This window comes from Tilletiaria anomala (genome assembly GCF_000711695.1).
Source record: "Tilletiaria anomala UBC 951 chromosome Unknown K437scaffold_41, whole genome shotgun sequence".
Lineage (NCBI taxonomy): Eukaryota > Fungi > Basidiomycota > Exobasidiomycetes > Georgefischeriales > Tilletiariaceae > Tilletiaria > Tilletiaria anomala.
This window is the reverse complement of record NW_013546981.1, coordinates 64,471-90,376: the sequence shown is the minus strand read 5'-3', so window position 1 is coordinate 90,376 and position 25,906 is coordinate 64,471. Positions and strand designations below refer to the sequence as shown.

Genomic DNA, 25,906 nt, shown 5'->3' with positions numbered 1-25,906 from the left:
CTTTGCTTCTTCACCTATCGTTGCGCTTTTCTCCTTCGATATTTCGAATTTGAGGGCGATATTGGATATGCTCAAAGTCCCAATCGAGATGGGACGAGGAGAGTCCCGCGCCGTTAGCCTGTTGCGCCGAAAGACTGTGCGCCACTCTCATGATATATGCTGCAAGGCTGACTGTGCTCTTCTTCGCTCACCAGTTCTCCGTCTGCATCTTCACACGGTCGATTGAGTTTGGTGAACCGGATCAACTCATAACGCCTACAGTGCTCTACCGAGACTGTACCAAGGCTCGAGCCATGTCATCATCGATCAATGATCAGATGGCAGACAAGTAAAGGGGGAGCACACGCCTGTGGAGTAGACGTTTGGTTTCGTCTGCCAACGTCTACCAACGTCCAGCAGCCTCCAGCTGGTACAGTGCGGGTTTCCCCTCTTGATACAGACGCAGATCTCTCTGATACTGACAACCATTTGTTCATTTGCCAAATGGCTCAAAGCATCGACGAACTGTGGCTGACCAGGCTTGAGGGCGCCTGCCAGCGATTGTTTATACTAAGTTTTTGTTTGCCCTCGCATGAATGAAGAATCCCGTGCGTGGCCGTCCTGGGACTGCCCTGGGTCTGTGCGGTACACTGTCGGTAGGGCTCCCCAGTGTACATTCAGACACCGTCTGCCATCGTGCCCCACTGCCGATCATTCGCCACCCAGCTGCATGGGTACCTGTTTCGACCAACGGTTGCGTTGGGGTTCAACTGGGGCAACTGACCACCAGATTTTCTGCTCCTTTATATGCAGCTGGCCGCCCTTGGCGCCCGCATGTGAACCACGACCGGACGCATCTCCCCGTGACCAAACTCATTGTCACCCCACCCTCACCAGCATCCGTCTCACGGGTATTTGATCCTCTATCTCCCTCTTCCTCGCTTCACCTTCCTTCACCTCATCTCCGAAAGCCGAATATGAGAGCAAGCATTGCCGCTGCTGCCGGCGTCGCGACTGTTCTTGCGGTCGTCTCCTGTTCGCACGCTCTCCCGATCCAAGAAAACGGGGCTGCGGATTTTATCTCTTCTCTCCTTGCAAATGCCGCGGCGCAGCCACGGGATCGTCCAGCGAGTGGTGTCGATTACGTCGTCTTGGGTATGTTTACATCTCCAGCCACCTTGGCCAAATACAATCCATCTGACGAGTCTTTACCCCTGTCAGGCGGAGGAACTGCAGGTCTGACTGTCGCTGCCAGGCTCAGTGAGGGTGGAAAGTACACTGTCGCGGTACTCGAAGCCGGTCCCGATGGTCGCGGAGACCCGATCATCGACACTCCTGGTCAGTTTGGAGCGGACCTCGGTACCAAATATGATTGGAACATGACTACGCAGCCGCAGTCCAACGGCGTTCCTGCTGTCGGCTGGCCTAGAGGTCACGTCTTGGTGAGCCGCACCTAATGCATCCATCCACCTCGACTGTGATCCTTTCTTCTGACTTCCCCGAATTCGTCAATCTCGTTCAGGGAGGCTCGAGTGCGCTCAACTTCTTGGTTTGGGACCGGCCAAACAAGCGGGAAATTGATGCTTGGGAGCAGCTGGGCTCGCCGGGATGGAACTGGGATTTCGTTTACAAGTATATCAAGAAGGCCGAGACTTACACACAGCCGGACCCCGACAAGATCGAAGCAATGAACTTTACTCCTGTTGCCTCCGATTACGGAACTTCTGGCCCGATCCACGTCTCTTTTCCGTTCTATGTCAGTGAGCAGGTATCCAAATGGATCGCAGCGCTCAGCAGTCTCGGCATTCAGTCCAACACCCGGGCAAAGGGCGACAACAATGGTTCAGCCCTGCAGCCGTCGGACATCAACCCCGCCAATTCGACCCGCAGCTACTCGGCAGCCGCTTACTTTTGGCCAAATTCAAATCGACCAAATCTCAAGGTCCTGACTGGCGCGTTGGTCGACAAGATCATGTTCAACCAGAATTCCATCGGCAACAATCTGGTGGCGAGCGGTGTCAACTTCCAGTATAACGGTGCTTCCTACACGGTGCCAGTCCGTAAGGAAGTCATCCTGTCTGCTGGATCGGTCATGTCCCCTGCCATTCTTGAGAGAAGCGGCATCGGAAAGGAGAGCGTTCTGTCCGCTGCTGGAATCCCGCAGCTCAAAGAGCTTCCAGTCGGCGAGAACTTACAAGAACACACGTACAGCTTCGCCGCTTACGAGCTGGAGAGCGGCCACACGACGCTCGACTCCCTCCGCAACAATGCGACATTCGCTGCAGAGCAAAAGGAACTTTACACAGCCAATTCGAAGAACCCAGCTTCGATCTTGACCGAGACGGTTCCTTCGATTGGCTACATCAACCTACAGGAGTTGGTCGGCGACGATGAGGCGTCAAAAATCATCTCTCAAGCTGAATCGTACGTCAACAGCTCGCACTCACCTTACAACGCCACCCTTTGGAAGCAGATTGAGTTCCTCAAGAAGGACAACGAAACAGTCACCCAGATGGAGCTCATTGGTGTCGACGGTTATTTTGCTGGCGCCGGCGCTCCAGTGGCCGGCAAGAATTACATTACTTTCTTCGCCGCATTGCAGCATCCGCTCTCTCGTGGCTCCATCCACATCAGCTCGTCGGATCCCACAACATACCCCGTCATCAATGCCAACTACTACACTACGGACTTTGATCGGACCGTGGCAAGCGCCGGTACCGGCTTTCTCCGCAAGATCGCTGCGACGCAGACGTACGGGTCTTATATTGCCCAAGAGGTCGTGCCTGGCGCTGCTGTCGGCAACGACGCTGCCTCTCTCGAAGCCTTCACTACTACCACTGGTTTCACCACCGAATACCACCCTGTCGTGAGTAGTAACATTGCGTCTGGCGCATCCTTCATCTTTTTCTCGAACTAAAATCTCGCCCTCTTTACTCATTCAGGGTACTGCGTCCATGCTGCCGGAACGTCAAGGTGGCGTTGTCGACCCTCGATTGAAGGTCTACGGTACGCAGAACGTCCGCGTCGTTGACGCCAGCATCATTCCTCTGCACGTATCTGCGCACATCCAAGCGCTTGTCTATGGCATCGCCGAGGCTGGAGCGGACCTTATCAAGGCTGACGCTTCAAGCACCCCAGTTCCATCACGAACACCAGCATACCTGCATCAATCATCCATCTTTCAGCGCAGCCACGGCCACTGCTTGCAACCAACCTGATTTGCTCTTTCTCAATCTGCATCCACCTTCGACACAATAGACGGGGATCAATCTCCACTTTGCTTTCAAGGATTCTGGTACACGCCTCAATTCCAAAATTTCTCCACTTATTTGCGCTCGGCCCTACGGACGTCTCCTCAATCCGCTGCACGGGCCGCCATGTCGGGGCCTTTTAGCCACTTTCAGTTGAGCATTGCCGCAAGGCGCACGAAAACATTCAATCATGAATGCGAAGTCATCATTCTACAATCGATTCCGGGCACTTTAGTATATGGGCGCCCCACGACGGTCAGGTGTCTATATCCAATCCCTGTCGGGAACGACTTGCTGCTCCTGCTCCTGCGCTTGTAATTTTCATAAAATAACGTGCTATAAAGAACATTTTCGAGAATGTGCAAATGGCGTCTTGTCGATACAGCAAGTGCTTCCATGTACCAGATTTCTCACTTTTCGGGTAAAGAATACAAAGTCCTCATCAACTACAGACCATGATGCACTGATCGTCAAACTTCCACGTAAGCGCGGAACAGGATGGCCTCCTGCTCGCCATAAACCAAAAAGTTAACCGTGGTACTGGCAGCAATGAAAATGACGTTACCTTCGACCAGATCCATGCTGCCTGAATTTGCTCCTTCTATATCCCAGGTAGTCTTGACCTTACCCTGTGTGACGATGGTGATAGAAGGACCGCGAATGCTGCGGTGACTTTCCTCCTTGCCATGGCAGCCGCCAAGTACGGTCCGTAAAACGTTGAACTCGTCAATTGGCGGCTGGTACAGTGTCGACAGTCCGAACTTCCCACCGTCCCATATATGCGACTGCATCAGCTGCCGGTCCCCCGGCCCATTTTCAAATGTGAGCATATCAACCAGCGTATTTACGTCACGTGCCTTTGGCGTTAAGCCTGCGCGCACGACATTGTCTGATGCCGCCATGCACTCGATAATCTCGCCGTGTAAATAGGCATGCAGTGTGTTGGCACCGAGGAATAGAGCTTGGCCAGGGGTCAGATGGATCTCGTTGAGGAGGAAGGCGCAGAAGAGACCGATGTCGTTCGGGAATTGGGCATGTAGGGATAACACTAGGCGTGGGATGGAAGCTTCGGCTTCACAAGAATATACTGCAGACGTGGAGGAAGAGTAGCGCTGGACGAGCTGGGTTGTGTACTTTTGAATATCACAGTCTGGGGCCTTCATCAAGCCGCTAAAGATTTTTGAAAGAAGATTTTTCTGTTCGTCTTCGGGTACATCGGCAGGTTGTGCGGTGATGACCTTATTGATTGTCTCTTCGGATAGATTGACGATCGCCTTGAACTCTGGTACCTCCGTAACGAACCGCGCGACCTCTTCGAATGGCCGAAACCCGCAGAACCCGCAAAAGTCGGTGATGGCGATTGCCATTTCTGGCTTGTGGTTGTCATCTACGCCGTTGCGAACAGGAAGTATGAGCGCGGGGTTTCAGAATCCAATGACAAGAGATTTTTGGTGTACGCACCCTTGTACAGGTTCGGTTTGTGCCGATGCAGCTGCTTTGCAAGGTTCCGGTCTGGATGTGCTTGAATGCTGAGTGCCTTTCCAACGCTGAGAACTTTGAAAAGGAACGGCAAAACGGAGTTCTTGCTTGCGTGCTCCTTGTCTAGGCGAATACCGTAGTGTTCAATGACCGCTTTGGAGAGCAGATCAGGGTGGGATGCTAGATAGGAAGAAAGTGAGACCAGCTCGGAAGAAGTGGGCGAACTTGACTCCCTAGGGAGGATGCGAGACGGACAGCATGGGTGCGTGCCCATCCAAAGCTGTTGGAAACAGCATCCTTCAACCTGCGAGCCTAATTTGTGACAGAATTCATTTCTCAACGCACCTCCGCATAAGGCTTGTCATCGTCGTACGCATGCCCGAGCAAATTTGCGCCCACACCTTCGAATGCAAATTTGGCTACCAAGCTGCCGTCCTTGCCCTTGATGCCCCAATCATAGCTCTGCACGCCAGGCACGACTCGAAAGACGGGTCCGAGCGGGCCGCTCTGCGCATCGCTACCTGCACTCGTCATACTTTCGGCGCGACGAGACCTCAACGATGCTCGAACTGCTCAATGCGTTACGTCAACGGACAGCTTCTCTGCCAGTCGATACATCCGACACCGTCACGAGCGGGCCGCGAACGATGGCGGATGCAATTGCAAGAGAGAGAATTAGGGATGACGACGGTTCCTCCTGGGGCTGCGCTGCTGATTCTCTAGCGTCCTTGATCGACCCCTTTGGCTATTCTCCTCGATTTTCGAACGCTGGGTGTCAAGGAGAAAGAGACGGATGGTCAGACGTAGTCGGGGATCGACATCATAGACGTCACTGGGGGCTTTTATGTAATACTCTACGTATCTCCGACTTGTCGGAACGGAGCTCCAATTAAACAACCGCACGACGACTCCCACGTCATATCACTGTCGCAACTACAAGCAACAACACGAAGATCCTGGTTCTATTCGCACTCTACACCTTTACTATGTCAGACTCCTCTTGCAACAAGAGAGCAAGCCGATCGGATACAGACTGTTTAATTTCACGTCTTCATGGCACAAAAAGAGCAAGAATGGCTCTTCTTTGTTTTTGTACTCACAAAGTCGCCTCGACCTAGCTCTCATCATTCTTGGGCTTTTCCCCTTTGTTGACATCACTCCTCGCTTTGTACAAACAAGGATTCTCCACTGCCTCCACTTATTAAGGAATCGCTAGATGCTTTGCCATGTATCTCTGCGTCACGGCCACGGATGTACAAACCCGTGCGATCGTTCGCCCATGTACGTTTCCACTTTCTGGAATTAAACTTCTACTCTGTCGCAGCTCTCATAATCAAGTGTCGGTATTTCCTTAAGACTACATCCTTCAAGCAAAGGCCGATTCCTTGACTGTCAGTAACAGATCGATCGTCTCCGGAAGGGTCTCTGTGAATTCCGCTGACGGAGCCACAGCACAAAGGCATGGATCCCCTTGAGCTTGACAGATACGCTGCTGAAACCCAGGACGCTGGTGATCTGACACAAGTAAATCGAAAGCTAGCCTTTTGGTAGACTTGCACGTGTACAGGGTGAAGTAGCACGCAAAGAGGAATCAGAATGGCCAGAGGTACTAAGTATTCGCCCCCTTCATCTTCCGTATCAAGGGGTCGCAACGATTCGATCAGCCACATTCAATTCCCAGGTAAACGTTACGCGCAACAATCTCCTTCCTATCGATAGGATGATGGTGGACGTTGTTTAAGCTGCATCATAGCCTCATGTCAACAGTGTCAATGTTGGCCACGGTAATGGTCTCAACCATTGTCGCAGTAGTCAGAAGTGTCAATCCGGTGGGAAATGTTCTTGCCACCGTAACCGAGTAGCTGCCACGCTTGCGGACACTAATGTCATTTCTGGCGCCAGTCCCGCAACCCTCGCTAGAGCTTTCGTCCGCCTGTCGCCTGTCGCCTTCGCGATCTTCGAGCAAGGGGTTCGCGGGACAGCTCGTGTCACTGTATGCGAGGATCCCCTGTATCCACGAAACAACGATCGCCTCATACCCCGCCTTCTATTTTATCGTTGTCAAGGCAATGGTATCGCTTGGCTAACGCAGGAGAAATGCAATCATGAATGTTACGCATTCTAATAATGTTGGTCTACACAAGTCACATGTTCTAACGCCTGGCATGTTCCTACGTCCGATTCCTTATAACTACCGCAGCACCTTGGGCACCAGCTGAATTTCCACCATTGACCCTGGTCGTCGCCGCAGCCGCAGCGCCACTAATGATGACACCGGGTCTGATGCCGGTCCACCTCCTGATGAGGCGCAAGATGATGAGCGGGTCGCCTCTGCCGGTAATCCGGCGTACGATGAGCAGCAGGGCGCTCATAATCAGAGCGAGGCTCATTGCGTCGAGCGCCAGGCGCACAAAGAGGTTGAGCAGCGCGATAGCCAGGCGCAGCGGCGCGCTGAACAGATCGTTTCGTGCCCTGCTTCGCGCATCGCCGCTGCCACCACCACTGCCGCCGCTTTGAGCCAGGTAGGACGGAGCGAGTGCCACGCCGCTTGATACGTTGCTCGCATACGGGTTGCGTAGGCCGAGCAGGACCGCAATGTCATGTGCGGCATTAGCGACTGCTTCGTAGACGCTGTGCAGCGCTCGTCGTCGACTACCTCTGCTGCCGCCACCTGTGCCACCTGCGTCGGTGAGGAAGGCCGACCAGCCCCGCCTTGATTCGACGCGATTCAGTCGCTCATGCAGCGCAGCAAGAGATGCCTGGATATTCTGCAGTGCCTGGTCAACTTGCTGACTGCGCGATGGGCCGCCGGCACCAGAGACAGAACCAGCTCCTCTGCCAATGGCACCAGCTACAACACTCCCCCGACCCGCGCCTCCACCCCCGCCACCTGAGCGACCACCGACCGAGGAAGGAGCATACGGCCCTCGCACGCTGCCTGCCGGTCCCACGCCGGAGTCCGAAGGACGGTGGTGATAGTAGTGATGGATGCCCCCGCCTGAGGGGCCGGCGCCTGGCCTGCCCGCTTGCGAAGAAGTTGCGGGAGGAGCAGTGTTGTACAGGTGCTGTCCGACGACGCTACCGCTGAACCCTCCCGCAGCCGCACCGGCTGCTGATTCGCTCGGTGGAGCAGATGGGTATTTTGAGCTTGAAGGAGGGAGAGCGTACAAGCGGCTTTCGTGCGCGGCGGCGCTGGAGTATGGATGAGGATACTGCTGCTGCCACGATGAACGCCCTCCGCCGGGCTGCACAGCAGTATAACTGGCTCGGCTTCGTTGCCTTCGCCCTCTCCCGTGCTGGCTGGGGCCAGGCAGCTCGCCAGGGCGCGCATAGTCCTCATCCTCGCTCGCCAGCTCGGACGCGCCTGCTTGCTCAGCCGCCGCCGCACTGGCATTTTCGACGGACGTTGGCGCTTGCGGAAAGCTCCTCGCTCGCGTCAGTGTGACAGACGGCGGCGGGTGCTCCCCTGCGCGGCCTCCGAGCTGTGTGCGTCGACTGCTGGAGCTCGACTGCGGTGGCAGTCCCCCCGGACCGGTAATGTATGACGGCGGCAGGGAGGGCGCTGCGTGCTGCAGAGAGGCAGCAGCCGGTTCCGAGATGATCGATTCCTCTTCCTCGGAATCTTGCACAGGTGCTCGCCGTCGTAGCCGCGGAGACCCCCCAGCAGACGAGCCCGAGTCGGTGTAAGACTCTGCAAGTGCTCCGCTCATCACCCGCTCAGCGACATCACCGCTGTAGTTCTCCAGTTCCTCTATCAGCTCCATAGCTTGAGGCCGATCTCGAAATCGTCGCAGCGTCTTTGAGTAAGTCGACGTAGATGTCTGTCAGCTAGTTGGGTCAGGGATTCAATCAACTGCGGAGCTCACCCTAAGCATATTTTCTACGTAGAGTTGTTTGGCATCGCGGGATGTCAATCCTCTCCGCTTGGCCCACGCATCCCTGCACGCGACAGATTGAAGCATCATCTCTCGTCAGTAGGAGCAGGCTGGCATCGTGACTGGGATCAACCCACCACTTAGCGCGGCCAAGCATATCCAGCAGCCCGGGACGCTTGCCTTGGACATCTCCTTCGGTCGCTGTAATTGTACAATAAAGAAAGCGGCGGTCAGTATACATCATATTTGCCGGCAATTGACGATGCTTGGCTAGTGCCAACCTTGCTTGTAGAGACTGGTCGAAGCGAAGGAGCCCGGAGGCCGATGTATCATTAGCACCTCGAGCCATTACATGTCCGATGCTTGTATAATCGGCATCAATGCGTCACGCACCTGTACAGAGCAAGCTTTTCCTCGTAGCTCGTCTGAATCGGCCCGGTCTTGGGTAAACTCTGCGCAATATCGACTGTGCGTTCGAACAGGCTGACGAGCCCAGACGAGATTCCGACGCACGCACGGGCGGTGTGAGCTCAATCAGTGCTATGCACATATAGCTTAGCATTTTCCAGACTTGGAGAACTCACGCATCGATTACGTCGGCGCTACTCATCTTGAAACTTTGGTTGTCGGGCTAGGTGCGGCGGCCACACGAAAGGTCGAGCGATCTACGTCACCTTACCACCCAATGCGTTGTTCTTCTTTGTTCACCTTGCGGCCGATCCGCCTTCGCAGCTTCTATCTCTTGCCTTGCCTAACCTAGCCCTACCCGATCCGAGCGCGTTTGCTTCTGATGGACGTAGCGCACGGGGAATTGAGTGCGAAGCAACGGACCGAAGTGAGAGAAAGTGGTTATGCATGTGAGTGACGGGCATCGGGCTGTATTCAGTTTTTTTTGGCGGTGCCGCTCTCTCGAATGATAGGCGGCGAGTTTTGATTGATGTTGGGCACTGGGGCAGTGTGGTAAGACTCAGTGCGGGCGCCCAACAGAGGACGACGCCTCTCCTGGAAAAGTGAGGCACTCGCGCAACTAGAGTTGGCCGGTAACTTTGAGCCCCTTCCCCAGGAGCTTACCGAGGTCCCAAAACGCCCGGAACGTCACCGGGCCCGGGTCGCAGGTCTAGCTGCTCTGGGGCTTTCCGGGAGGGATTCGTTTCCGGGATCCGGCATTTGCCGGGTTTCCAGGCCAACTCTTTATATCCACCAAACTAGTCCCAGAGCGAGCGTTCACAGCGCGCGTGAGAATGCCACCACCGTACATAATTTAATGCGTCAAAGAAAAGACGGCTGCCTTTAAGTCTGTACATTACTGCTAACATGCGTGTTATCATCTTACAAAAGAGATGGAATCGCATCCGGCAGCAAGGGAACTTTCGATAGGATCCAAAGAAATATGTGTTTCTCGGGCGTTGACGCGTAGGTTCAGCTGCATATGTGCCATTATGCGCGTCAGTCTACCCAAGGGACCGCAGGGACTAGATCGAACGTCCTCCAAAACTCGGATGAGTCCAGCGCCTCGCCGCATTGTTCTGGTGTACGGGGCAGAGCGCGTACGGCTCCCGTGGACGAGTAAGGGCCTTGAACGAGCCCAGCACCTTTGTCCGCAATGGTGTTTTCATCTTCGTCAAGCCCCTCAACGAGATTGTTCGTTGACTCTTGCTGCTGGCTTTCTGCCATCAGCTCTTGTACCCACTTGCCCTGTGGGCCACGCGGAGGATGATTGCGCCCTGCTTCGCCTGCGCCACCCCAGCGTGAGGCAAGGTCCCAAAAGTCACTATGACGTGGATGAATGCAACATCAGCGCTTGTCCCAGGTTTCATGCTGAAACAAACCAAGTCCGCTTGCATCCTCACTAGTATCTGTCATTCGTCAGCACCCACCGCTGGCCTTCCGCACGCGCCCATAAGCTATGCATGGCCAGAATCGCCCTTACGACATCTCTTCCATGAACGAGGCTGAGGCTTCCCAGTGCTCTCAGCCGCTGTTTGCTGCTCGCCATCGCAGCGATGAAGCGCCGTGGGGACCTGCCGTGACCCCACAGCCCGGACAGGCAGAGCACGGAGACTCGCGATGGAGGCGAGGCGGTCGACAGTGCCAGGAAAGCGTCTTCAGCCGCTGCCCGCGGGTTGGTCGTGTCGTATTCGGAGTTGCGATCGATCCATGGACTCCGTGGGGTCTTTTGGTGCTTCTTGAGTTTCCCTTTGAGTTCCGTCATCGGCGGCAGCGCTGTTTTTGGAGAGTCCCATGCAATCTTGGCTTGCAGAGTCGACCCATTCTGCAAATCAGTGCTGCTTGGTCAGCTCTAGTGAAGCAGCTCTAGCGCGCAGGACGGCCTCACGTTGTAGATCCCGGTGCTTCCAAGCAGGATGAAACGTGGCCTCGCCACATCTTCATCCCTTGTTCGCTCATAGCTGCGCACAAGCCTTTTGCTGTGCTCTCCGTCATACAGCGGAAAGATAATAACTACCGTTGTAGCGTTTGGCAGCCGCATATACTGCTCCAGATCATCATCGCCGTCCACATCTGGGTCGAAATGGAACGGGATGGTCCCATTCGACCCGTCCCTCGTCGTGCTGGCGGTTCGAAAGCCTGCGTCTGCTGCTATCGGCAGCAGGAAGCTTCCCGTCCAACCCGTGCCGAGGAGGAGCAGGTCCACCGATCGGGATGAGATCGGCGCTGCTCGTGGCGGTCCGGTCCACGCTTCCACCAGCCGATGCAGACAGTCCATGGATGTCGGTCGGGTTGAATTGATCATGCAAAAAGCCGAGGAGATGCGGTCTTGGTACTATGTCCGGTGCTTGGAGCTTGTTGAAAGGCAAGGAGGAAGTCTGATATTCTTCTGCTCGTTGCGTCATTAACCCACGACCATCCTTTCCTCTTTGGCACACTTATACCGAGATAAGAAAATAATGTGACATGGGCGCGTGGCCCGTATACCTTTTTTGTTTTGGCGGGACGCGTCAAAGCACATCGCAGCTTCCACACCAATCAACCTTTGCGACAAGAGGATGAACCTCTCATACGCTGACTGGTCCGTTCGTTCACGTCCGTAGGATATGACTATGTACCTCCGACCCTTCAAGACCTCGAGGCCTCTCGTGCACGGGAACACCCGTACGGCTTAGCATGATGCAATTTCCAATTTCCAGGATGATGCAAGGAAGGGTTCATCGATTGCTCGAAGGGTAACATACATTGGTGAGCTTACAGCATATACCGACCCTGGCTGTGACGGTCCCACTGACACCTTGCTCACTGGCGTAGAATGATGAGGGGGAAGGCCAATGCGCGGCGCAGTTCTCCGTCACCAACCCCTGTGAAGTTAGGAGGAGGCTGGATCCGGGATCGCAAGAGAGGACAATCTCCACAGGCCAAGGATGCCGATTCGTACGGTCAAATCTACAGGAGACCGCCACTTCAAGCTACGGACGACTCGAACAATAAGTGGTCACGCGTCAGCATACATCCACGGAATTCCTTTGAAGAACATGTAGAAACTTGGGATCGCGACGTTGCGCGACCAGAGAGCAGAAAAATGGCGGCTCAGAGAGAAACGACTTCCAAATCAAGCAAGGCGATATTCGGTACAACTGACGTAGACCAGATAAGCTGGTCTGCCTCCAGAGACAAGGCCCAGTCGCACCCTGAGATGTCTGGCACCATCTCTAAGCAACTAAGGCTCGCGATGGAGGATTCCTCGACTGGACCCTTACAAATCTCGAAAGGGAAACAGATACATTCGAAAGGAACAGTCGTTGTGAATCCAGCGCGGAGAGGCGACCGGCCCATCAAGGCGCAGGTAAAACAGACATGTATGCGCACATTTCTGCAGGGATCGCGTCACAAGAGCCCAACGTGTGTGGAAAAGGTGCAAACATTTGCCCGAGGCCCAACTCCACCTAAGTCAGTTTACTCTTCCACTGAACGCATGCTCGGGCGACCGCAGAACAGGAAGAGCGATGTAGGCCCGTCCAATGCGAGCGTATGGAAACGGACTATTGACCCTAGTAGTGAAGAGAATGGGAGTCCGGTCAGCCTTGCCAAGCGGCCGCGCCACAGCGAACCTCCCATGTCCAAGTACCGATCCAATACTCACGATCACACCTGCTTTAACATGCCAACGTCGCAGTTTGAGCCACTCATTGATGACAACTCGACAGGAACGTGTGAGGACGAGATACCTATGTATACCGGCCCACTGCGATTCGAGCGAGAAGCTGAAACGACCAGAGGAAATGACGAAGATGACTATGTCGAGTCGCACCCGTCTATGCTTTTGTCCGACATAGACTTGGCAAGCCAAACACCTTTCGTTCACGACACACTTCCCGAGTCTCCGAAGCTGGATTGGCAGCGCAATCTCAATCCACAAATCATGAACCAATACCGCCGCCTCAACGGGATCCAGCCGACCGAGTCGCAAGAGGGAATCGAGCTTTCGTGGCTCAAGCGCCAAGGCTTGTACCAGAGTCCGCCCGATCCGGAAGGACCAAGAGCTATCGCTCTACACGCGAAGAAGAGCAACAAAGCTCGCATCAAGTCTGCACACCCGCCTGAAACCCCAAATACACGCTTACAAGAGTATTTTGAAGAACTTGAGTCGAACGACTCGACCGATCAGACCCTTGTTTCAACCCGCAAAGTTCCCTTGCAGCCTCCTTCCCCACTACCATGCAACGATGTGTCCTCCTCGCCTCTGCATTTTCTGCCTTCGCAAGGCTTGGTATCCGCCCCCGCATCGCCGCAACAGCCGCAACAGCAGACGCTCAGCCCTCAGCGGCGAGTGCACCTCATGTTGCCGCCGCAGACACCAGTGCGTCGCAAGAGCCATATCTCATCCATGACTCCTTCAGCGCCAAAGTCGGGCGGACAAGTACAGAGGAATTTGCCTCCCTTGGATGCTTCGAACGAAACACAGGCCCTCGAATGGCTGGAGGACGACGGGCGGACTTCGGCATCGATATCGCCAGCCAAGAGCAATGTATCCTCGAGCCCACCCAAAGGGTGCGGCACAAGAACGCCTTTGTTTAAGGCTCAGGCTTCTCCGCAACGGAGAGTGCTCCCATCTTCGCAGCTCTCAGAAACGCAGCCACTAGCTTGGGCTTCTGAGGACGACAGCGGCGACACCATATCGCACGGGACGTGCTCCTCTACGTCTCCGCAGCGTGTGGGAATTGCCGCGCTTCGGAAACAGCTACGTGCTAAGGCGCTGCTGGAGATGGAGACTCAGCCTCTCGACTGGCCGTCGGACGAGTCAGATACTTCCGAAGAGGATGACCAAACAGTGCGGCCAGTGGGTGTAGATGCCAAGGTGCTTGTTCCCGAGACCGCCCATCTTAGGTCGTCGTCTCTGTGCCTGCCAGGCACCGCAAGCGCATTTTCGCCAGCGCACAGACCAGCCTCGACCGCGACAACGGACCAGGCGCTGGTGCCTGAGACTGTCCTGCAAAACACGTCTTCGCCATTGCCCTTCTCCCCTACCAAAGACCGCAGAGCTAGCGTGATAATCGTGCCGGAGACTATCATACAGGATACTTCTTCGTCACCGCACAGGCTGGAACCCACCCTCAATTCGTTTGCAGCAAAGCAGGCACCGTCCAGCTCTCCACCTCAATCTATGCTGCCAGCAGCGAGTACCACTATCAAGCCTACCCCGGCATCGCCCCGTAGGCGGCAGGGCCGACTTGTCGCGTTGGACGACATCTGGAGCGGGGTCGAGCTCGAATTCGGTAGTGTTCAAGCAGCATTCGACCAGGAGACGTTCGATGCGAACGCCACTCAGCATCAGAGCAAGCTGAGTCAGTTCGGCTTTCAGCAGGCTTGGAGGGGGGTTGGATCAAAAGCGCCACCGCAACAGCGGCCAGCAGGACTCGATGCACCCCAGCACGAGCGCCAGTGGCCGAGCCTAGGGGAAGGCATGACTGAGGACCTTACCGATGAAGAGGAGGGGCCCTCGGAGAGCGTGATTGTGCGGCGGTACCGTGCAGAGCAGCGGGATCAGGAAAGGTATGAGCGAGAGCGGCAGGCGGCTCTTGAGGCGAATCGGAGGCAATTCCAGTTGGACGGTATCCAAACTACTGATGGCACGGCAAAAAACCTGGGTAGAAGCTCTGATCCTTCTTCACAGGCTGGGTCATCTCTGACGAGCGGAAGCATCACGTCTGGGCCTGATCCGTCACTCGTCAAGAGCAGGCTTAGCGAGCGCAGCAAGGCAATCCTTTTTGGCTCTAAACAGTGATTAGTATCCATAAGGGCATGGGATTAAAGCAAAACTCTATGTGCGTTGAGCGGACAACCAAGCAGAAGCTACGAACGCACACTGGAGCTGCCGCACTTTCACGAAGTGCGCTCGCCACATAATATTTATGACTTAATACGGCATCTTTACAATTTCGCAAGTTCTCATTTCTGACTTCTGGAGGCAAGATGCATTCCAGCCCGGCAGCCGCGTTTGAACACAATCAGACCGTCCGGTGTGTCCTCGCATCGATTGCAGCTGACCAACACTCGACAGGTCTGACATCATGCCACATAACATGACTTGATTCAGCCATCGGCATTCGATAGTCTGTTGGGCAGCTCGAAAATACTCTGGATATATGTTTTGACCATAAGCCTTGCTCGATTGGAAGCTATACGAAACAGCTGGTCAGAATCATTCGCGGCTTCAGTTACTGGCACATCTTGAGTGTCAAAGAATTCCTGTACTGCGTCGATTTTTGAACTCAAAAAGTGCATCATACATCTCCTGCACTCGATCCAATAAGTGAGTCGCGGAGCGAACTCGTGCTTGTGCATGTCCTTCAACGCTCGAAAACTGCGAACGCGCACTACATTCAAGAGGAGCAAAGCGCTGATTGTACTATAGATTACATACATCCACCTCTGGCCCTCACAACGTCGGCTTTGACCCTACAAGCGCCGCCAGCCTCTCCTGCTCCTCCTCATGTTCAGCATCAGCCAACGATTTTCCAGGCCGACGATGAGAAGAGCTGTTGGCACCAAGCACCGGCGTGCTCGCACCGCTACTGTTCGCCGACGCTATGGCAGAAGAAGGCGAACCTTTTGGTCGATCGGACGGCCCTGCGAGCGTGCGCCAGTCGAGCCCCGCAGACGGCTCCGCAAAGGCGGCGATATAGTCGCGGAAGAAGTTGCGCCATGGTGCTCTGCAAGATCAAAATTGAGAGTTGATGAGTGTTGCCTCCATGCGGCAGCCAGCCCTGCCGCGGCCACAGCTGCATTGAAGCCACCTGCGTACACTCACTGAGAAGGGGTCGCATGCCCGCCTTCGTGCCATTCGACGCGAACATTTGCGCAGGCGTCCGTAAGTGTTTGCGATCGGTCTGCGCGAACCAGTCATAAAGGAGGCGCGGGTATAAGCGTATCAGCACGAGTTTGATTGTGAATGCCGAGAGCAAAAAGATTCGCCCAGACCCACCCGCTTCGACAATGTAGTCCTCCTTCCCAAGCACGCACAACATTGGAGTTCGGATTTTCTCCTCAAATAGTGCTTCGTGACGCGGTTCTCTGCTCCTGAAGCCAGAGATGGCAATCGCAAACTTGAGTGGAGTTTGATCCCGGTGTAGCCTCAGCCCCGGCACCCTGTCAGGCTTCTCAAACGCTGCAGCGAGCAGGCCGGTCATGCAAGCTCCCTGAGAGAAGCCCATGATAGCATCCCATGGGCCGGTCTCGGCCATCTGTGCATTCAGAAACTCGACCGTCTCGTCCCACCCGCTGTATGTCCTGTCGTCCTGTGCACGCCACCACGCACGCGGCTGCTCTTCTAAAGGCGTGGTTTCATCCACCACCTCACGCTCTGAAGGGCCGTCCAAGCCGCCTAGACCTGAGATCGGCTGTACAAGGTGAGGGCCATTGATGAAGTGGAACTCGGCGACGTCTGAATGGCAGCAACAAGCATGGGGATGAAATCAGGTTCGTAGAGAGACTCGTCAGTGTGCATCCCCAATGTGGATATGCCACAAGTACAAGATGCGTAAAGCCAAGAACGCGCCTTTGCAAGCCTTCCGAATAGCTCCGCATCGTCGAGAGAAGATGAAGGCATTGGACGTGTACCCGTGCAGGCATGCGATCCGTAATTTTGTCATTTTGACCTGGCGGCGCCTTCCGTAGCGTCTAGCTTCTATAGTCTATGGCAGACTCTCTATGTAAGCTGAGCAGCGCTTCGTATTGGTCAATGTGGCAGGCATGAGTGCTTGTTTCCAAAAGTCTGTGGACCTTACACAAGGCCTTTCCCTTGAGCAGCATTACACGCCCATGTCACCTTCGGCTTTGGAGCCTTCAATTCGATGTGTAGCATCCTGTGTGTGCCTGTGATAGTTAATTAGTATGAAACTTGAACCTAAATAGGGTTCGTCCACCATCTGTATTTCAGCAGGCTTCGGCGCTTCAGCTTGCAACTTCATCGCATCATCGTCAATTCGCAATAGCATATCCATAGTTCCTCCTTGCAATTTACAGCCCTGGCCTGCCATTGCTGGAGTATACGGCAGTTGTGCAACAGATCCAGGTCAACGCCTCCCTTAATATAGCTTGCCCGAAATGTCATGGACGAAAAACACCTGCGCATGTGGCAGCAGCCGCCGCATTAGCGCGTCACTCGATGCAGCCACACGTCGTCAGGCGCTTTCGCTCACGCGTCCGGTGCTGCATGGGGAAATCACGAATTTGAGACCTTCCCCGTTCTCGCGACGTACAATCAGCTTGGCGGCTTCTAAGGCGACAGCAAAGTGCCCCTCAACGCAACAGAGGAACCAGCAAGCTGTGCGTTGTCGGACGCCTTGGGAAGCCGCGGCTGGGCGCAACGCTGGCATTTCATCCCAGCGCCCAAGAGGCTTGCATTCCTCGACAGCTGCACGGAAGCCAAATTTCAAGCGCGCGTGAGATATACTTCGTATGCGCTCAAGTAATTCGAGTGCTAAGACTGATCCTCTGCATTGGCGCATGCGCTCTTCCATAGGAATTTGACCATGACAGAATACAATAAGGTGTCGAACCTTACCCTTGACTCGCTGCAGGACAAGCTGGAGGCAGTCATCGAGGAGGCAGATCAGAATGGAGAAGATTGGGACATCGAAGCAGCAGTATGTTCAGTCATGAGCAGCAACAGTGGACAAATGCGGAAGCCGCAGCGGCTAATAACTTTAACTCCTTTGGGACCTCACATCGTTCGCACAGGCTGGCGTTCTCAATGTTAAATTTGGTTCGCATGGGACGTACGTGATCAACAAGCAGCCCCCAAATCAGCAAATTTGGCTCTCCTCCCCCTACTCGGGTCCTTATCGCATGAGCTTTGCCTCCGCGTCCGAAGATAAAGATGGTAACAGCACGGGAGAAACCGGTGGATTGTGGTTTTCCAAGCGAGAAGGTCAGGACACGGTGGAGCTGTGGAGCTTGCTGCGGACCGAGATTGGACGGATCGTCAGCGAGGAAGAAGCTGGTGTACTCGTTCCATGATCTCTGAGCCATGCCAATGACAAGGCGCAGATGGTAAGGAGTAAAAAGTAGGAGCGCGCGTGTCGACAGGGCATTTATCCATGCATTTCAAACAGTAATCTGATATTAGTCATTCGGCCGGGTATGTCACGAATAGTGGATTCTGGGCAATTTATGGGCTGCGCGAATGTCGCGCGAAGCAATAAAAAGGTTAAAGTAGATGAAGACGTAACGAATTTTGCTAGCTGTTTTCCCGGAGTCAAAAGCTGGTGAGGTTTGTTGTCGTAACATGCTGCGCACACATCACCAGCTCAGAGGATGCCAGGAATGAGCGCCTTCCTTTGCTGCGGGTACCTGCTCCCAAATGTCTTCTTGTACCACTCGTGGCCTTTGATAGCGCGCGGCGACATGACAGCGATTTCGACGAGCGGGAAGAGCGCAGTTGGGATGCGGAGCAATAAGCCTGCCGCGGAGATGTACCACTTGAGCGAAGTTACGGCGGAGGAAGATGCCAGAGGCGAAGGCGATGGGACCAGTGCTGAGAAGAAGACAAGTGAAGCGATCGCAAAGCACGACCATTCGAACCCTATTTAGGAGAGAAAGAGTAACGCCCGAAATTCTTCAGCAATCCTCAAATTCACTCGTACACAAACTGATTGTCCTCACATTCAGAGACATAGTGCGGGTGATCAACAAAGTCGAATAACCCTCCGCGCGGGATCCGGTACGTGCTCGTGCCAACCGTGACACTGTCCTCTTCGCCGTGCTTGATGACGGCTTTACCATTCGTGTCGAGATGCACCTGCTCATTCCCTGCAGCCGCACCACCGTTTGCGTGACTGTGCATATTCCTCGCGGGCGGTTTGCCGTCGACCAGTGCATCTGAAGCTGCGTTGCAGGCAGGGACACCAGCCACAGGTGCCCGGCGCAAGTTGGCGAGAATCTCGTCGTGGTAAATATTGGACGCGAGGCCTGCGATGGCACCAAACAGACCTATCCAGAAGAGCGGAGAACGCAATGTGGCATCGGGTAAGAGGCCCGGTCGCGCAAGGATCGTGCTCGGGCTGATGGCAGCGTGCTTGATTGTCACTGCAGCTGTGGGTGCATTACTGGAACCACCACGCAAGAAGAGGGAGAAGATGCCTTTGGCCTGCTTGAGGGGTGCAGCAATGGAAGGCGAGATGATGAACGCAGGCGCACGACCTGCGAGCCAGTTGCCGAGGAGGAAACCGTTGGTGATCTGGAAGACGGCAGCCCACGCTGGGACGATGAGAGACATATCTGTGCGTGGCGGTGATCGCAAAGGATTGATGACGGCGCGGTTCACGTAGTGCACTGCATAAAACATTCCCAATATCTGATTAGGCAATGGAAGCGCAAGGAAGTTCGAAAAAGAAGGCTGGGGGAAAATTGTCGACAGCTTGAGGGGGCCAGACGTGGAGAGAACTGAAGAAGAGCTCATGGAAAGGAGCAGAATCACTGGGCCCCAGATCTCCATCAGAAACCACCCCAGGTTGCCTTCCAAAAGAAGCCCAAAGGGCAGGTAGGGCATCCGACACTTCAGCTAAAGAAAGGACGACCACGACCATTGGTGCGTATCTTGTACTTACCATTGATCTTGAATTTGTTGAGCCCGCTTGCGTTCCTGGGCCCCCATTTGCCGTGCGGAGCAGGAATGACAATGGTAACGAGACCGACCACAAGCATGAGCTGCATGCCGGCAAGGGCAAGCATGTATACATCTGCGGGCGTCCTTGGCATGAGCGGCGGGAGCCACGGGGCACGTGTAGAGGACGACATCCTGGATAAGCCTCGTCAAGGCGGATGGGTGCTGGAGGGTTGGGTGTGCAATCGTGGAGTACACGCTCACAGAATCGAGCTGACCCGGCTTGTGACGCTTGCGGTGTATGGCTAGCTTCAGCAAATGCTGAATGCAGAGAGCTAGCTGATGTTTTCATCCACCAGATAGGCTGAATCGATGCAATGCGAATGGATGCAACGCTGGGAAGTTGCTGAGTTCTAGCGGTGGAACGCCGAAGAGAGAGTTGTGAAGCCCGAAGCGCGTCATCGTGCAATCGATATCCACACGAGCCAACTTGGGAAGTTATGCACCACCCTTTAGAATCTGCATCGCGCGGCCACATGTTGCACCGAATAAGACCTGCTCCCCATGAGCAAGCTACATGGGCCACCTCCGCTCTCTTCGGCCAGTCAGTGCCACTTGGCTTGCGTGGCCGTGTTCGTTCATCGTTAATTCTTTCGTTCGGCTGTCCGCGTCTGCGCATTTCCCACTATTTGTCCGCCTCACCTCTGCGTACGATCGCAGGACCTAGGCAACGACTACGCGTGCTCGTTTGCCTGCGGAGCGTGCAGACTACCCAAAAATTGTTGCGCCGATGGAAAGCAATCCGCGCTGACAAGATCTTTGCGGGTGCACCAGCCAAAGCTCTGCGAGCAATCCAGTGTGCAGACAACCCACCAAATTGACATGACGTCATCGCTACACCACAAGGCAACCTGCTTCAACCCCATTTTCAACACATATAACCGCTGTCACATCTCGCATCATTACGTCTTCACCATTCATATCTACGCGATCTGCGGAGTCGTCATTTCATTCCCCAAGTCCCGAGTCATCGGGGAAAAGACGGTTGTATTTTCTCTCACTATCGATGTCACTATGACTAATGCACGCCAGGATCCTATCGAAGCTCGTGGTCCGTCTGGAGCGCGCCTGGATCTGACGACTCGTGGCTCACAAGCACCACAGTCTCAAGAGAAAACCCGCGTGACAATTCTTCCATTTGTTGCTCTGAGACAGTGGAAGCTGTTTTTGCTAGCATGCCGCCCCCGGCCGAACTTGTGTCTTCGCGCGATCGAGCTACGCCAGTTCCGTCACCAGAACTCCCAGTTGGTATCGACACCTGTTCCACTTCCCACAGATGCCCCACATGCCCACGATGCTCTCACTCGCTTCGGTCGTGTTGGCCCCGCAAATCAAAACAGTCTTGAGACCACTCGATATTCAAGAATCTCTGGTCTGCTCTCTAATGTAGACGCCATCTATCAAGACACAGGAGAGCCCTCACTCACTGCTTTAGTATCCATTCCGTCTCATTCAGCGTCTCCTTCCCAAGGAGAGAGCAAAGGCGGCGGTGCCCCGCCAAGAAACTCTCGCTTGCATGGCCGTGCCCAGGTTGGCTTGACCTTCAGCGCCTTCCACGAAAGACACCACCCCTCTTGTGCGCTATTCTGCATGTGTTGATTGTTTGCCCCGCCATCCCAACCGGAAGCAATCCATGTGATGCTTATTCCGAAATCGCAAGCTGCGAAGATATTCTGCAATATGTTACACATGTAGTCGCGCCAAGACGCGGGATTCGTGATTTCCATGACAGCGATGGGGATTCTTGTGCCATCGATCGCGCCGATGGTCCCGCGGAAACCAATATTATAAATCGAGTCATCTCGATCCTTTGCATGTGACGGGATCTCTGCGGAAGGATGAACTATGTAGCTTCTTTCAAACCCATTCGCAGTCAGAGGATTGAAGAGTGCATGAAAGACCCTGTAAGGTGATGCCAACCTTATCACGGGCCGTCTCTTGCAGGGAATTCTCACTTTGAAGCTGTCTCGAAGACCGCACAATGCAGCCGGCGGCCCGCCGAACGCAAGCGCCTGTGCGCAATATGTATATTCCAATGGTCATTCTTTCCGCCAGGGGTATCAGTGGAGGATGAGCGGACTTTTTGACTTTATCATCAGCTGTATGGGTCTTTGATTGTTCCAACAGGTCCCAGACTGTTGGACGTGCCATCCCAATGTTGTCTCTCAAGATATTCGAGCTAGGTAAAAAAGACCACAAGACTTTACCTCTATCTGCTGACCCTTTGCTTGGTTTTGCTGGATGACAGACTGACTCGACTCGACCATGCAGTGGGCTGCCTTTACCATGGCTCACTTTGGGGCAGGCAAGTCAGGACCTCCAAAGGCCAGAGTGCCGGAAGCAGAGGGGCCAGGGGCGAGCCACTCTCTGGGTAGATCCTGTAGTGAATTCGTTTAGGACTAGATACATTGAGGGAATGCGATGAGATGAGTGTGATTACTTATATGCGATGCGAGAAGTGTGTTGCACACAAGATGTGCTGCGCATCTCACACAAGGGTGCTGATTGATGGAAGCTGAACCCGATCTGGGTTGGCTACGCTTGCCGCTGTGGCCGAACGCTTCGACTGTCGCTCCTGGTGATGACCGATGGTCAGCCGGTGACAGCTGCAGGAGCCACTATGGCTCCCGCTTGGTGCCTTCGAGGCGCCACCCGGATTGCCAGCGGCAGGAGTATTTTGACATTAACGATGCTACACCTCTCTGTGCAGTTAAGCATGGGCAATTTCGGGTAACAATGGGCTTCCTGATCCCTATTAGACTGAACCTATGCCCCAAAAAGCGTTCATAAAGAGAACGGGAGGTGATGGCATGTATGAATTGTGATAATGGAATGTATATCACGAATATATCGAAAAATGGGTAACACAATGAATTTACCAAATCGTAATAATACCAGTGATGTTGCAGACTGACGACGTCATAGCGGGTCATAATCGCCCGTGGATTGTACGGTTATCAAGGATGTCGGCGGTGCGGACAGTCGGAACAAAAAATAACTGCATGAGCCATCGACAGTCCCCGCGGGGCGCGGACGAATCCATAAGTGAAATTATGGACACATACAACCCGAGCACACCTGCTGGACACATGCGCGCGGTAGCGCTTTAATTATTATCCCGCGGAGGAGCAAGCCAAACAATATTCAAGGTCGGCACGTCATGCCTCATATATACATATGTATATAAATGGAGTGCGAACACTTTCACTGGCTCCATAACCCGCCCCCATTAATGTAAAAATTATATAGGAAGAGAACCCGCGATGCTCGCTCCTGATGAATTGATTGTGGAGTGCTTTTGAACGGGAAGCAGTCGCCTCGACAGTCCAAACTTCCTCGTCTACGCAACGCTCAACTCAATCCTTTCACACATACTGCGCCACCTTGGTCAAATCAAGTCGTGTGACGCGTGACAAGGAGGAGAGAGTGAATGACGTCAGAAACTGTGGAATAAGCGTTGCAGAATGCAACCCAGTGCCGCCTTGTTTGTCACCCGAGTTGATCTAGAATAAGGTCGCGCAGGATCAGTGGAAAGAGTTGTGCTGTTTGCTGCTAAGACCGGGAAGTGTCAGCGTGATTACTTTCCTGACGATAGCAGGTCACCCGCCACACTGTACAGTCAAAGAGAGAGAGAGAGTATCGGGGGTTTTCTTGATCAAGGAAAGAGGGTGAGACAACGTCCGACATTGTGCACGACTGGAGAAGGAGTTCGTGGAAAGATGATGTGCGCATGCACACTCAAGTATGCGTGGCGGTGGCATCAGGTTGAGAAGTATTCCTAGAGTCTCTTTATCGTACAGGTGCAGGGTTCATCGTCCAACCTTCATGACTCAGCATTTAGTACTTCGCTTAGCGATTTGACATTACCGACTCGCGACAGATGCCGAAGCGGCGTTCGTTTTCTCATACTCGCTCTGGAAATGGACTGCTCATGCTATCGATACGCAAACACGCTTCGCGACGCAAACTCCTACTTTACTACTGCCATAACAGCTTGCGACATGTAAAAATACATGAAAGACTTCGACTGAATCTTGCATGGCACCGCCTAGCAGTCGCACGCCTCGCTGAATCCCTCTTTGCCCCCAAGCATGATTGGTTGTTGTTCGCCTTCCATCGACCTTAGGGTACTGGAGCCTAGCCTGACGAGGTAGAAAGCAACTGGTGGGATGAAGATGATCCAGAAAAGCACCTGCACGGCCTCTGGAGTGCTGGTCTCTTCCGTGCTCATGGCAACCCACTCGGTATGCAGGCCGTTCCATGTGATCCAGTACAACAAGCCGGCTATGATGATGCCGACGCAGAAGTGGACACATCGCACCCATTGCTTGCGTCCCATGAAGAGAGAACCCAGTTCCCCCCCAGAAGTAGTGGTCTGATGTGCAGCGATGCCGAGCAGCGCTTGTAACAGGACAAGGATAAAGATGACCAAGCCGAGCTTGTGATGCAAGTCGCTTTCGTCGCCACTAAATTGAGTCCCATCACCTTGCGTGCCTACGGCTGCCATTCCTAGTCCGAAAATGAGGATGATGAGGGCAACGGTGATGCCGTTCAACAGGCGGTGTAGCCGCAGCCAACCGGGCGAGCTCCTTTGAACCCGCGTCATGATTATGGTGGAGGGCAGGAGGAAGAGGACGACGATGCATGCAAACACAGCTGCCAAATTCGCAAGTCCGCAGGCCGATCCACCATTCGATGGTCAGCTGCGCTCCTACGAATCAGGTGACTCCCGGGGGAATAGGGGGGGGGGCAGTCTGTACTCACCATGCACTGCTGTGATTCTGTCATGGCTCTGCATCTTGGGTGAATCTCGTGCGCGCAGTCGGATCAGAATGTTACCCTCTTGCAACGCGAAGCTTCTGTGGGTGAGGGCCGATATTAGCTTCCAAGGCGTGGCTCCGTCGGTGTATTTAATGATGTGAAGGAGGCCTGCAACTTTTGTTGCCGTATTGTTGAGAAATGGGAGTCACCTCTTGGCCCCATCGACGAGCGCGGTTTGTTTGGATGCCGCGGGGATGAGCCCAAAAAGGCTCCGAGATAAGGTGTTGCGCTCTCCTTCGCAACTGGTAGCCATCTCACCCCGCCTCCTAACTTATTTGACCTTGACCACCTCGACTTTGGCTCTCTGCTCGTCTCTCACAATATGCTCTCGACTACTACTAGCAAAACACTGGAAATAATTCGCCAGTCTACAAGATCATAATCCCACTCCAGCTCGATTCAATTCGTGCCCCTCTTTGCCGCCAAAAAGGCGCCGAGGTATTTTTTTTCGCATTCTGCAAGTAGAGCCCGCGTGCGCGACTACATCCAACTTGCGCGGTGCGATATCAATATCGTTGACGTCCAAAGGAAGCTGCTGGAGAACACACCAAGAAGGACATAGGATATACGGCAGGAATGGCTATGGGCGAGGTGATGGGCATGAACATGGGTGACAACAGCACCTCGAGCGCCAGCGGCGGCGCGGCCGGCCAGGGGATGACGATGACGGGGTTCCATGCTGGTGGAGGCGATGTGGTTTGGTTGGCGCACTTTGCACCAACGACTGCCCCGGCCATCTTGGGCACCTGCGCCCTGCTCTTCTTCATGGGATTGCTCTCACGCTGGCTCCATGCAATCGAAAGGGGCTTGGTCGCTTATTGGCACGACGAGGCTTTCAGAAGAGCGGAAAAAAGACGAGGATCATCTTCGACAGCAACTGCAAACCTTGCATATGATGCACGAAGAGCGCCACCATGGGAAGCAAGCTGCGATGTACCGAGGGGATTGTTTCAACTGCTGCAGAGCGGTATCCTCTATCTGCTCATGCTTGCCGTCATGTGAGTGCACCATATAAATAAAGCGTAGCATTTCATCCATTGACGCTCAGTCTGTCCTGCACTCCGTCCACCGGTACCTACTCGACTCGGCACTCATGAGCCAGGACGATGAATGCCTACTACTTTGTCGCCGTTCTCATCGGCCTCGCGACCGGAGAGTCCGCATTCGGACGCTTTGGCCGCAAGCGATGGACCTCAGTCGCGGTACCCTCTCATACAAGTGCGAACGGCACCTACGGTTCGACGCGCGAGCAGGTCGAGAAGACGGATTGATGGGACAGGGTGATTCTCGCGTATCCTGAGGCCGCAGCTCGAGGGACCTATTAAACGGAAGCGGCTCAGCTACCTTGTATCGCACTTTAAACAATGCCAGACGATTTCACCCGC

General features: G+C 54.3%; 11 protein-coding genes across 11 annotated transcripts; 5 read left to right on the top strand and 6 right to left on the bottom strand.

Annotated features, from left to right (window-relative positions):
- Positions 1–956: 956 nt before the first annotated feature.
- Positions 957–3,197, top strand: K437DRAFT_268392 (GMC oxidoreductase; the record flags this gene model as incomplete). The annotated part of the gene is made up of 4 exons (XM_013387795.1): positions 957–1,134; positions 1,201–1,421; positions 1,502–2,845; positions 2,922–3,197. The coding sequence occupies 4 exons, from the start codon at positions 957–959 to the stop codon at positions 3,195–3,197; spliced, it is 2,019 nt and encodes a 672-aa protein (XP_013243249.1).
- Positions 3,198–3,621: 424 nt separating this feature from the next.
- On the bottom strand, positions 3,622–5,630 carry K437DRAFT_256534 (mannose-6-phosphate isomerase). Its single transcript, XM_013387794.1, has 3 exons — positions 5,055–5,630; positions 4,692–4,989; positions 3,622–4,617 (listed from the first exon to the last, which is right to left on the bottom strand). Exons 1-3 carry the CDS (start codon positions 5,241–5,243, stop codon positions 3,701–3,703), a joined length of 1,404 nt encoding a protein of 467 aa, XP_013243248.1. The 5' UTR covers positions 5,244–5,630; the 3' UTR covers positions 3,622–3,700.
- Positions 5,631–6,880: 1,250 nt separating this feature from the next.
- Positions 6,881–9,194, bottom strand: K437DRAFT_268390 (ACBP-domain-containing protein; the record flags this gene model as incomplete). Its single annotated transcript, XM_013387793.1, has 6 exons — positions 6,881–8,506; positions 8,576–8,648; positions 8,722–8,785; positions 8,866–8,879; positions 8,978–9,067; positions 9,169–9,194. The coding sequence occupies 6 exons, from the start codon at positions 9,192–9,194 to the stop codon at positions 6,881–6,883; spliced, it is 1,893 nt and encodes a 630-aa protein (XP_013243247.1).
- A 658-nt stretch (positions 9,195–9,852) lies between these two features.
- Positions 9,853–11,443, bottom strand: K437DRAFT_256531 (uncharacterized protein). The gene is made up of 3 exons (XM_013387792.1): positions 10,920–11,443; positions 10,435–10,856; positions 9,853–10,355 (listed from the first exon to the last, which is right to left on the bottom strand). The coding sequence occupies exons 1-3, from the start codon at positions 11,307–11,309 to the stop codon at positions 10,031–10,033; spliced, it is 1,137 nt and encodes a 378-aa protein (XP_013243246.1). The 5' UTR covers positions 11,310–11,443; the 3' UTR covers positions 9,853–10,030.
- Positions 11,444–11,687: 244 nt separating this feature from the next.
- K437DRAFT_120851 (uncharacterized protein) lies at positions 11,688–15,213 on the top strand. The gene is made up of 2 exons (XM_013387791.1): positions 11,688–11,779; positions 11,846–15,213. The coding sequence occupies exon 2, from the start codon at positions 11,847–11,849 to the stop codon at positions 14,817–14,819; it is 2,973 nt and encodes a 990-aa protein (XP_013243245.1). The 5' UTR covers positions 11,688–11,779; position 11,846; the 3' UTR covers positions 14,820–15,213.
- Positions 15,214–15,426: 213 nt separating this feature from the next.
- On the bottom strand, positions 15,427–16,784 carry K437DRAFT_256529 (FSH1-domain-containing protein). Its single transcript, XM_013387790.1, has 4 exons — positions 16,593–16,784; positions 16,020–16,478; positions 15,846–15,924; positions 15,427–15,747 (listed from the first exon to the last, which is right to left on the bottom strand). Exons 1-4 carry the CDS (start codon positions 16,684–16,686, stop codon positions 15,474–15,476), a joined length of 906 nt encoding a protein of 301 aa, XP_013243244.1. The 5' UTR covers positions 16,687–16,784; the 3' UTR covers positions 15,427–15,473.
- A 242-nt stretch (positions 16,785–17,026) lies between these two features.
- Positions 17,027–18,245, top strand: K437DRAFT_256528 (Frataxin). Its single transcript, XM_013387789.1, has 3 exons — positions 17,027–17,478; positions 17,559–17,682; positions 17,777–18,245. Exons 1-3 carry the CDS (start codon positions 17,141–17,143, stop codon positions 18,053–18,055), a joined length of 741 nt encoding a protein of 246 aa, XP_013243243.1. The 5' UTR covers positions 17,027–17,140; the 3' UTR covers positions 18,056–18,245.
- On the bottom strand, positions 18,126–20,007 carry K437DRAFT_256527 (uncharacterized protein). Its single transcript, XM_013387788.1, has 3 exons — positions 19,645–20,007; positions 18,701–19,552; positions 18,126–18,620 (listed from the first exon to the last, which is right to left on the bottom strand). The coding sequence occupies exons 1-3, from the start codon at positions 19,832–19,834 to the stop codon at positions 18,346–18,348; spliced, it is 1,317 nt and encodes a 438-aa protein (XP_013243242.1). The 5' UTR covers positions 19,835–20,007; the 3' UTR covers positions 18,126–18,345.
- Positions 20,008–22,030: 2,023 nt separating this feature from the next.
- K437DRAFT_120724 (uncharacterized protein) lies at positions 22,031–22,524 on the top strand. The gene has a single exon (XM_013387787.1). It carries the CDS (start codon positions 22,209–22,211, stop codon positions 22,488–22,490), a length of 282 nt encoding a protein of 93 aa, XP_013243241.1. The 5' UTR covers positions 22,031–22,208; the 3' UTR covers positions 22,491–22,524.
- A 1,197-nt stretch (positions 22,525–23,721) lies between these two features.
- K437DRAFT_256523 (uncharacterized protein) lies at positions 23,722–24,641 on the bottom strand. The gene is made up of 2 exons (XM_013387786.1): positions 24,465–24,641; positions 23,722–24,356 (listed from the first exon to the last, which is right to left on the bottom strand). Exons 1-2 carry the CDS (start codon positions 24,496–24,498, stop codon positions 23,749–23,751), a joined length of 642 nt encoding a protein of 213 aa, XP_013243240.1. The 5' UTR covers positions 24,499–24,641; the 3' UTR covers positions 23,722–23,748.
- Positions 24,642–24,683: 42 nt separating this feature from the next.
- K437DRAFT_247046 (uncharacterized protein) lies at positions 24,684–25,906 on the top strand. Its single transcript, XM_013387785.1, has 2 exons — positions 24,684–25,519; positions 25,624–25,906. The coding sequence occupies exons 1-2, from the start codon at positions 25,098–25,100 to the stop codon at positions 25,790–25,792; spliced, it is 591 nt and encodes a 196-aa protein (XP_013243239.1). The 5' UTR covers positions 24,684–25,097; the 3' UTR covers positions 25,793–25,906.

What these genes read in the sequence shown, in the direction of transcription:
- K437DRAFT_120724 (XM_013387787.1), top strand. Translation starts at nt 22,209, where the DNA reads ATGGAAGCTGAACCCGATCTGGGTTGGCTACGCTTGCCGCTGTGGCCG.
- K437DRAFT_120851 (XM_013387791.1), top strand. Translation starts at nt 11,847, where the DNA reads ATGATGAGGGGGAAGGCCAATGCGCGGCGCAGTTCTCCGTCACCAACC.
- K437DRAFT_256534 (XM_013387794.1), bottom strand. Translation starts at nt 5,243, where the DNA reads ATGACGAGTGCAGGTAGCGATGCGCAGAGCGGCCCGCTCGGACCCGTC. An exon ending in ATGACAAGCCTTATGCGGAG is followed by an intron (nt 4,990 to 5,054) that starts GTGCGTTGAGAA and finishes TGTTTCCAACAG; the next exon opens with CTTTGGATGGGCACGCACCC. An exon ending in CAAACCGAACCTGTACAAGG is followed by an intron (nt 4,618 to 4,691) that starts GTGCGTACACCA and finishes GCAACGGCGTAG; the next exon opens with ATGACAACCACAAGCCAGAA.
- K437DRAFT_247046 (XM_013387785.1), top strand. Translation starts at nt 25,098, where the DNA reads ATGGCTATGGGCGAGGTGATGGGCATGAACATGGGTGACAACAGCACC. An exon ending in CTGCTCATGCTTGCCGTCAT is followed by an intron (nt 25,520 to 25,623) that starts GTGAGTGCACCA and finishes CTCATGAGCCAG; the next exon opens with GACGATGAATGCCTACTACT.
- K437DRAFT_256528 (XM_013387789.1), top strand. Translation starts at nt 17,141, where the DNA reads ATGTCATGGACGAAAAACACCTGCGCATGTGGCAGCAGCCGCCGCATT. An exon ending in AAGCCAAATTTCAAGCGCGC is followed by an intron (nt 17,479 to 17,558) that starts GTGAGATATACT and finishes GCTCTTCCATAG; the next exon opens with GAATTTGACCATGACAGAAT. An exon ending in ATTGGGACATCGAAGCAGCA is followed by an intron (nt 17,683 to 17,776) that starts GTATGTTCAGTC and finishes TCGTTCGCACAG; the next exon opens with GCTGGCGTTCTCAATGTTAA.
- K437DRAFT_256529 (XM_013387790.1), bottom strand. Translation starts at nt 16,686, where the DNA reads ATGACAAAATTACGGATCGCATGCCTGCACGGGTACACGTCCAATGCC. An exon ending in TATTCGGAAGGCTTGCAAAG is followed by an intron (nt 16,479 to 16,592) that starts GCGCGTTCTTGG and finishes GCTGCCATTCAG; the next exon opens with ACGTCGCCGAGTTCCACTTC. An exon ending in GGGCATGCGACCCCTTCTCA is followed by an intron (nt 15,748 to 15,845) that starts GTGAGTGTACGC and finishes TTGATCTTGCAG; the next exon opens with AGCACCATGGCGCAACTTCT.
- K437DRAFT_256523 (XM_013387786.1), bottom strand. Translation starts at nt 24,498, where the DNA reads ATGCAGAGCCATGACAGAATCACAGCAGTGCATG. An exon ending in CAGAATCACAGCAGTGCATG is followed by an intron (nt 24,357 to 24,464) that starts GTGAGTACAGAC and finishes CGAATTTGGCAG; the next exon opens with CTGTGTTTGCATGCATCGTC.
- K437DRAFT_256531 (XM_013387792.1), bottom strand. Translation starts at nt 11,309, where the DNA reads ATGGACTGTCTGCATCGGCTGGTGGAAGCGTGGACCGGACCGCCACGA. An exon ending in GAAGCACCGGGATCTACAAC is followed by an intron (nt 10,857 to 10,919) that starts GTGAGGCCGTCC and finishes ACTGATTTGCAG; the next exon opens with AATGGGTCGACTCTGCAAGC. An exon ending in CTGACGAATGACAGATACTA is followed by an intron (nt 10,356 to 10,434) that starts GTGAGGATGCAA and finishes TCCACGTCATAG; the next exon opens with TGACTTTTGGGACCTTGCCT.
- K437DRAFT_256527 (XM_013387788.1), bottom strand. Translation starts at nt 19,834, where the DNA reads ATGTCGTCCTCTACACGTGCCCCGTGGCTCCCGCCGCTCATGCCAAGG. An exon ending in CAACAAATTCAAGATCAATG is followed by an intron (nt 19,553 to 19,644) that starts GTAAGTACAAGA and finishes TTCTTTTGGAAG; the next exon opens with GCAACCTGGGGTGGTTTCTG. An exon ending in CCCGCACTATGTCTCTGAAT is followed by an intron (nt 18,621 to 18,700) that starts GTGAGGACAATC and finishes TCTCCTAAATAG; the next exon opens with GGTTCGAATGGTCGTGCTTT.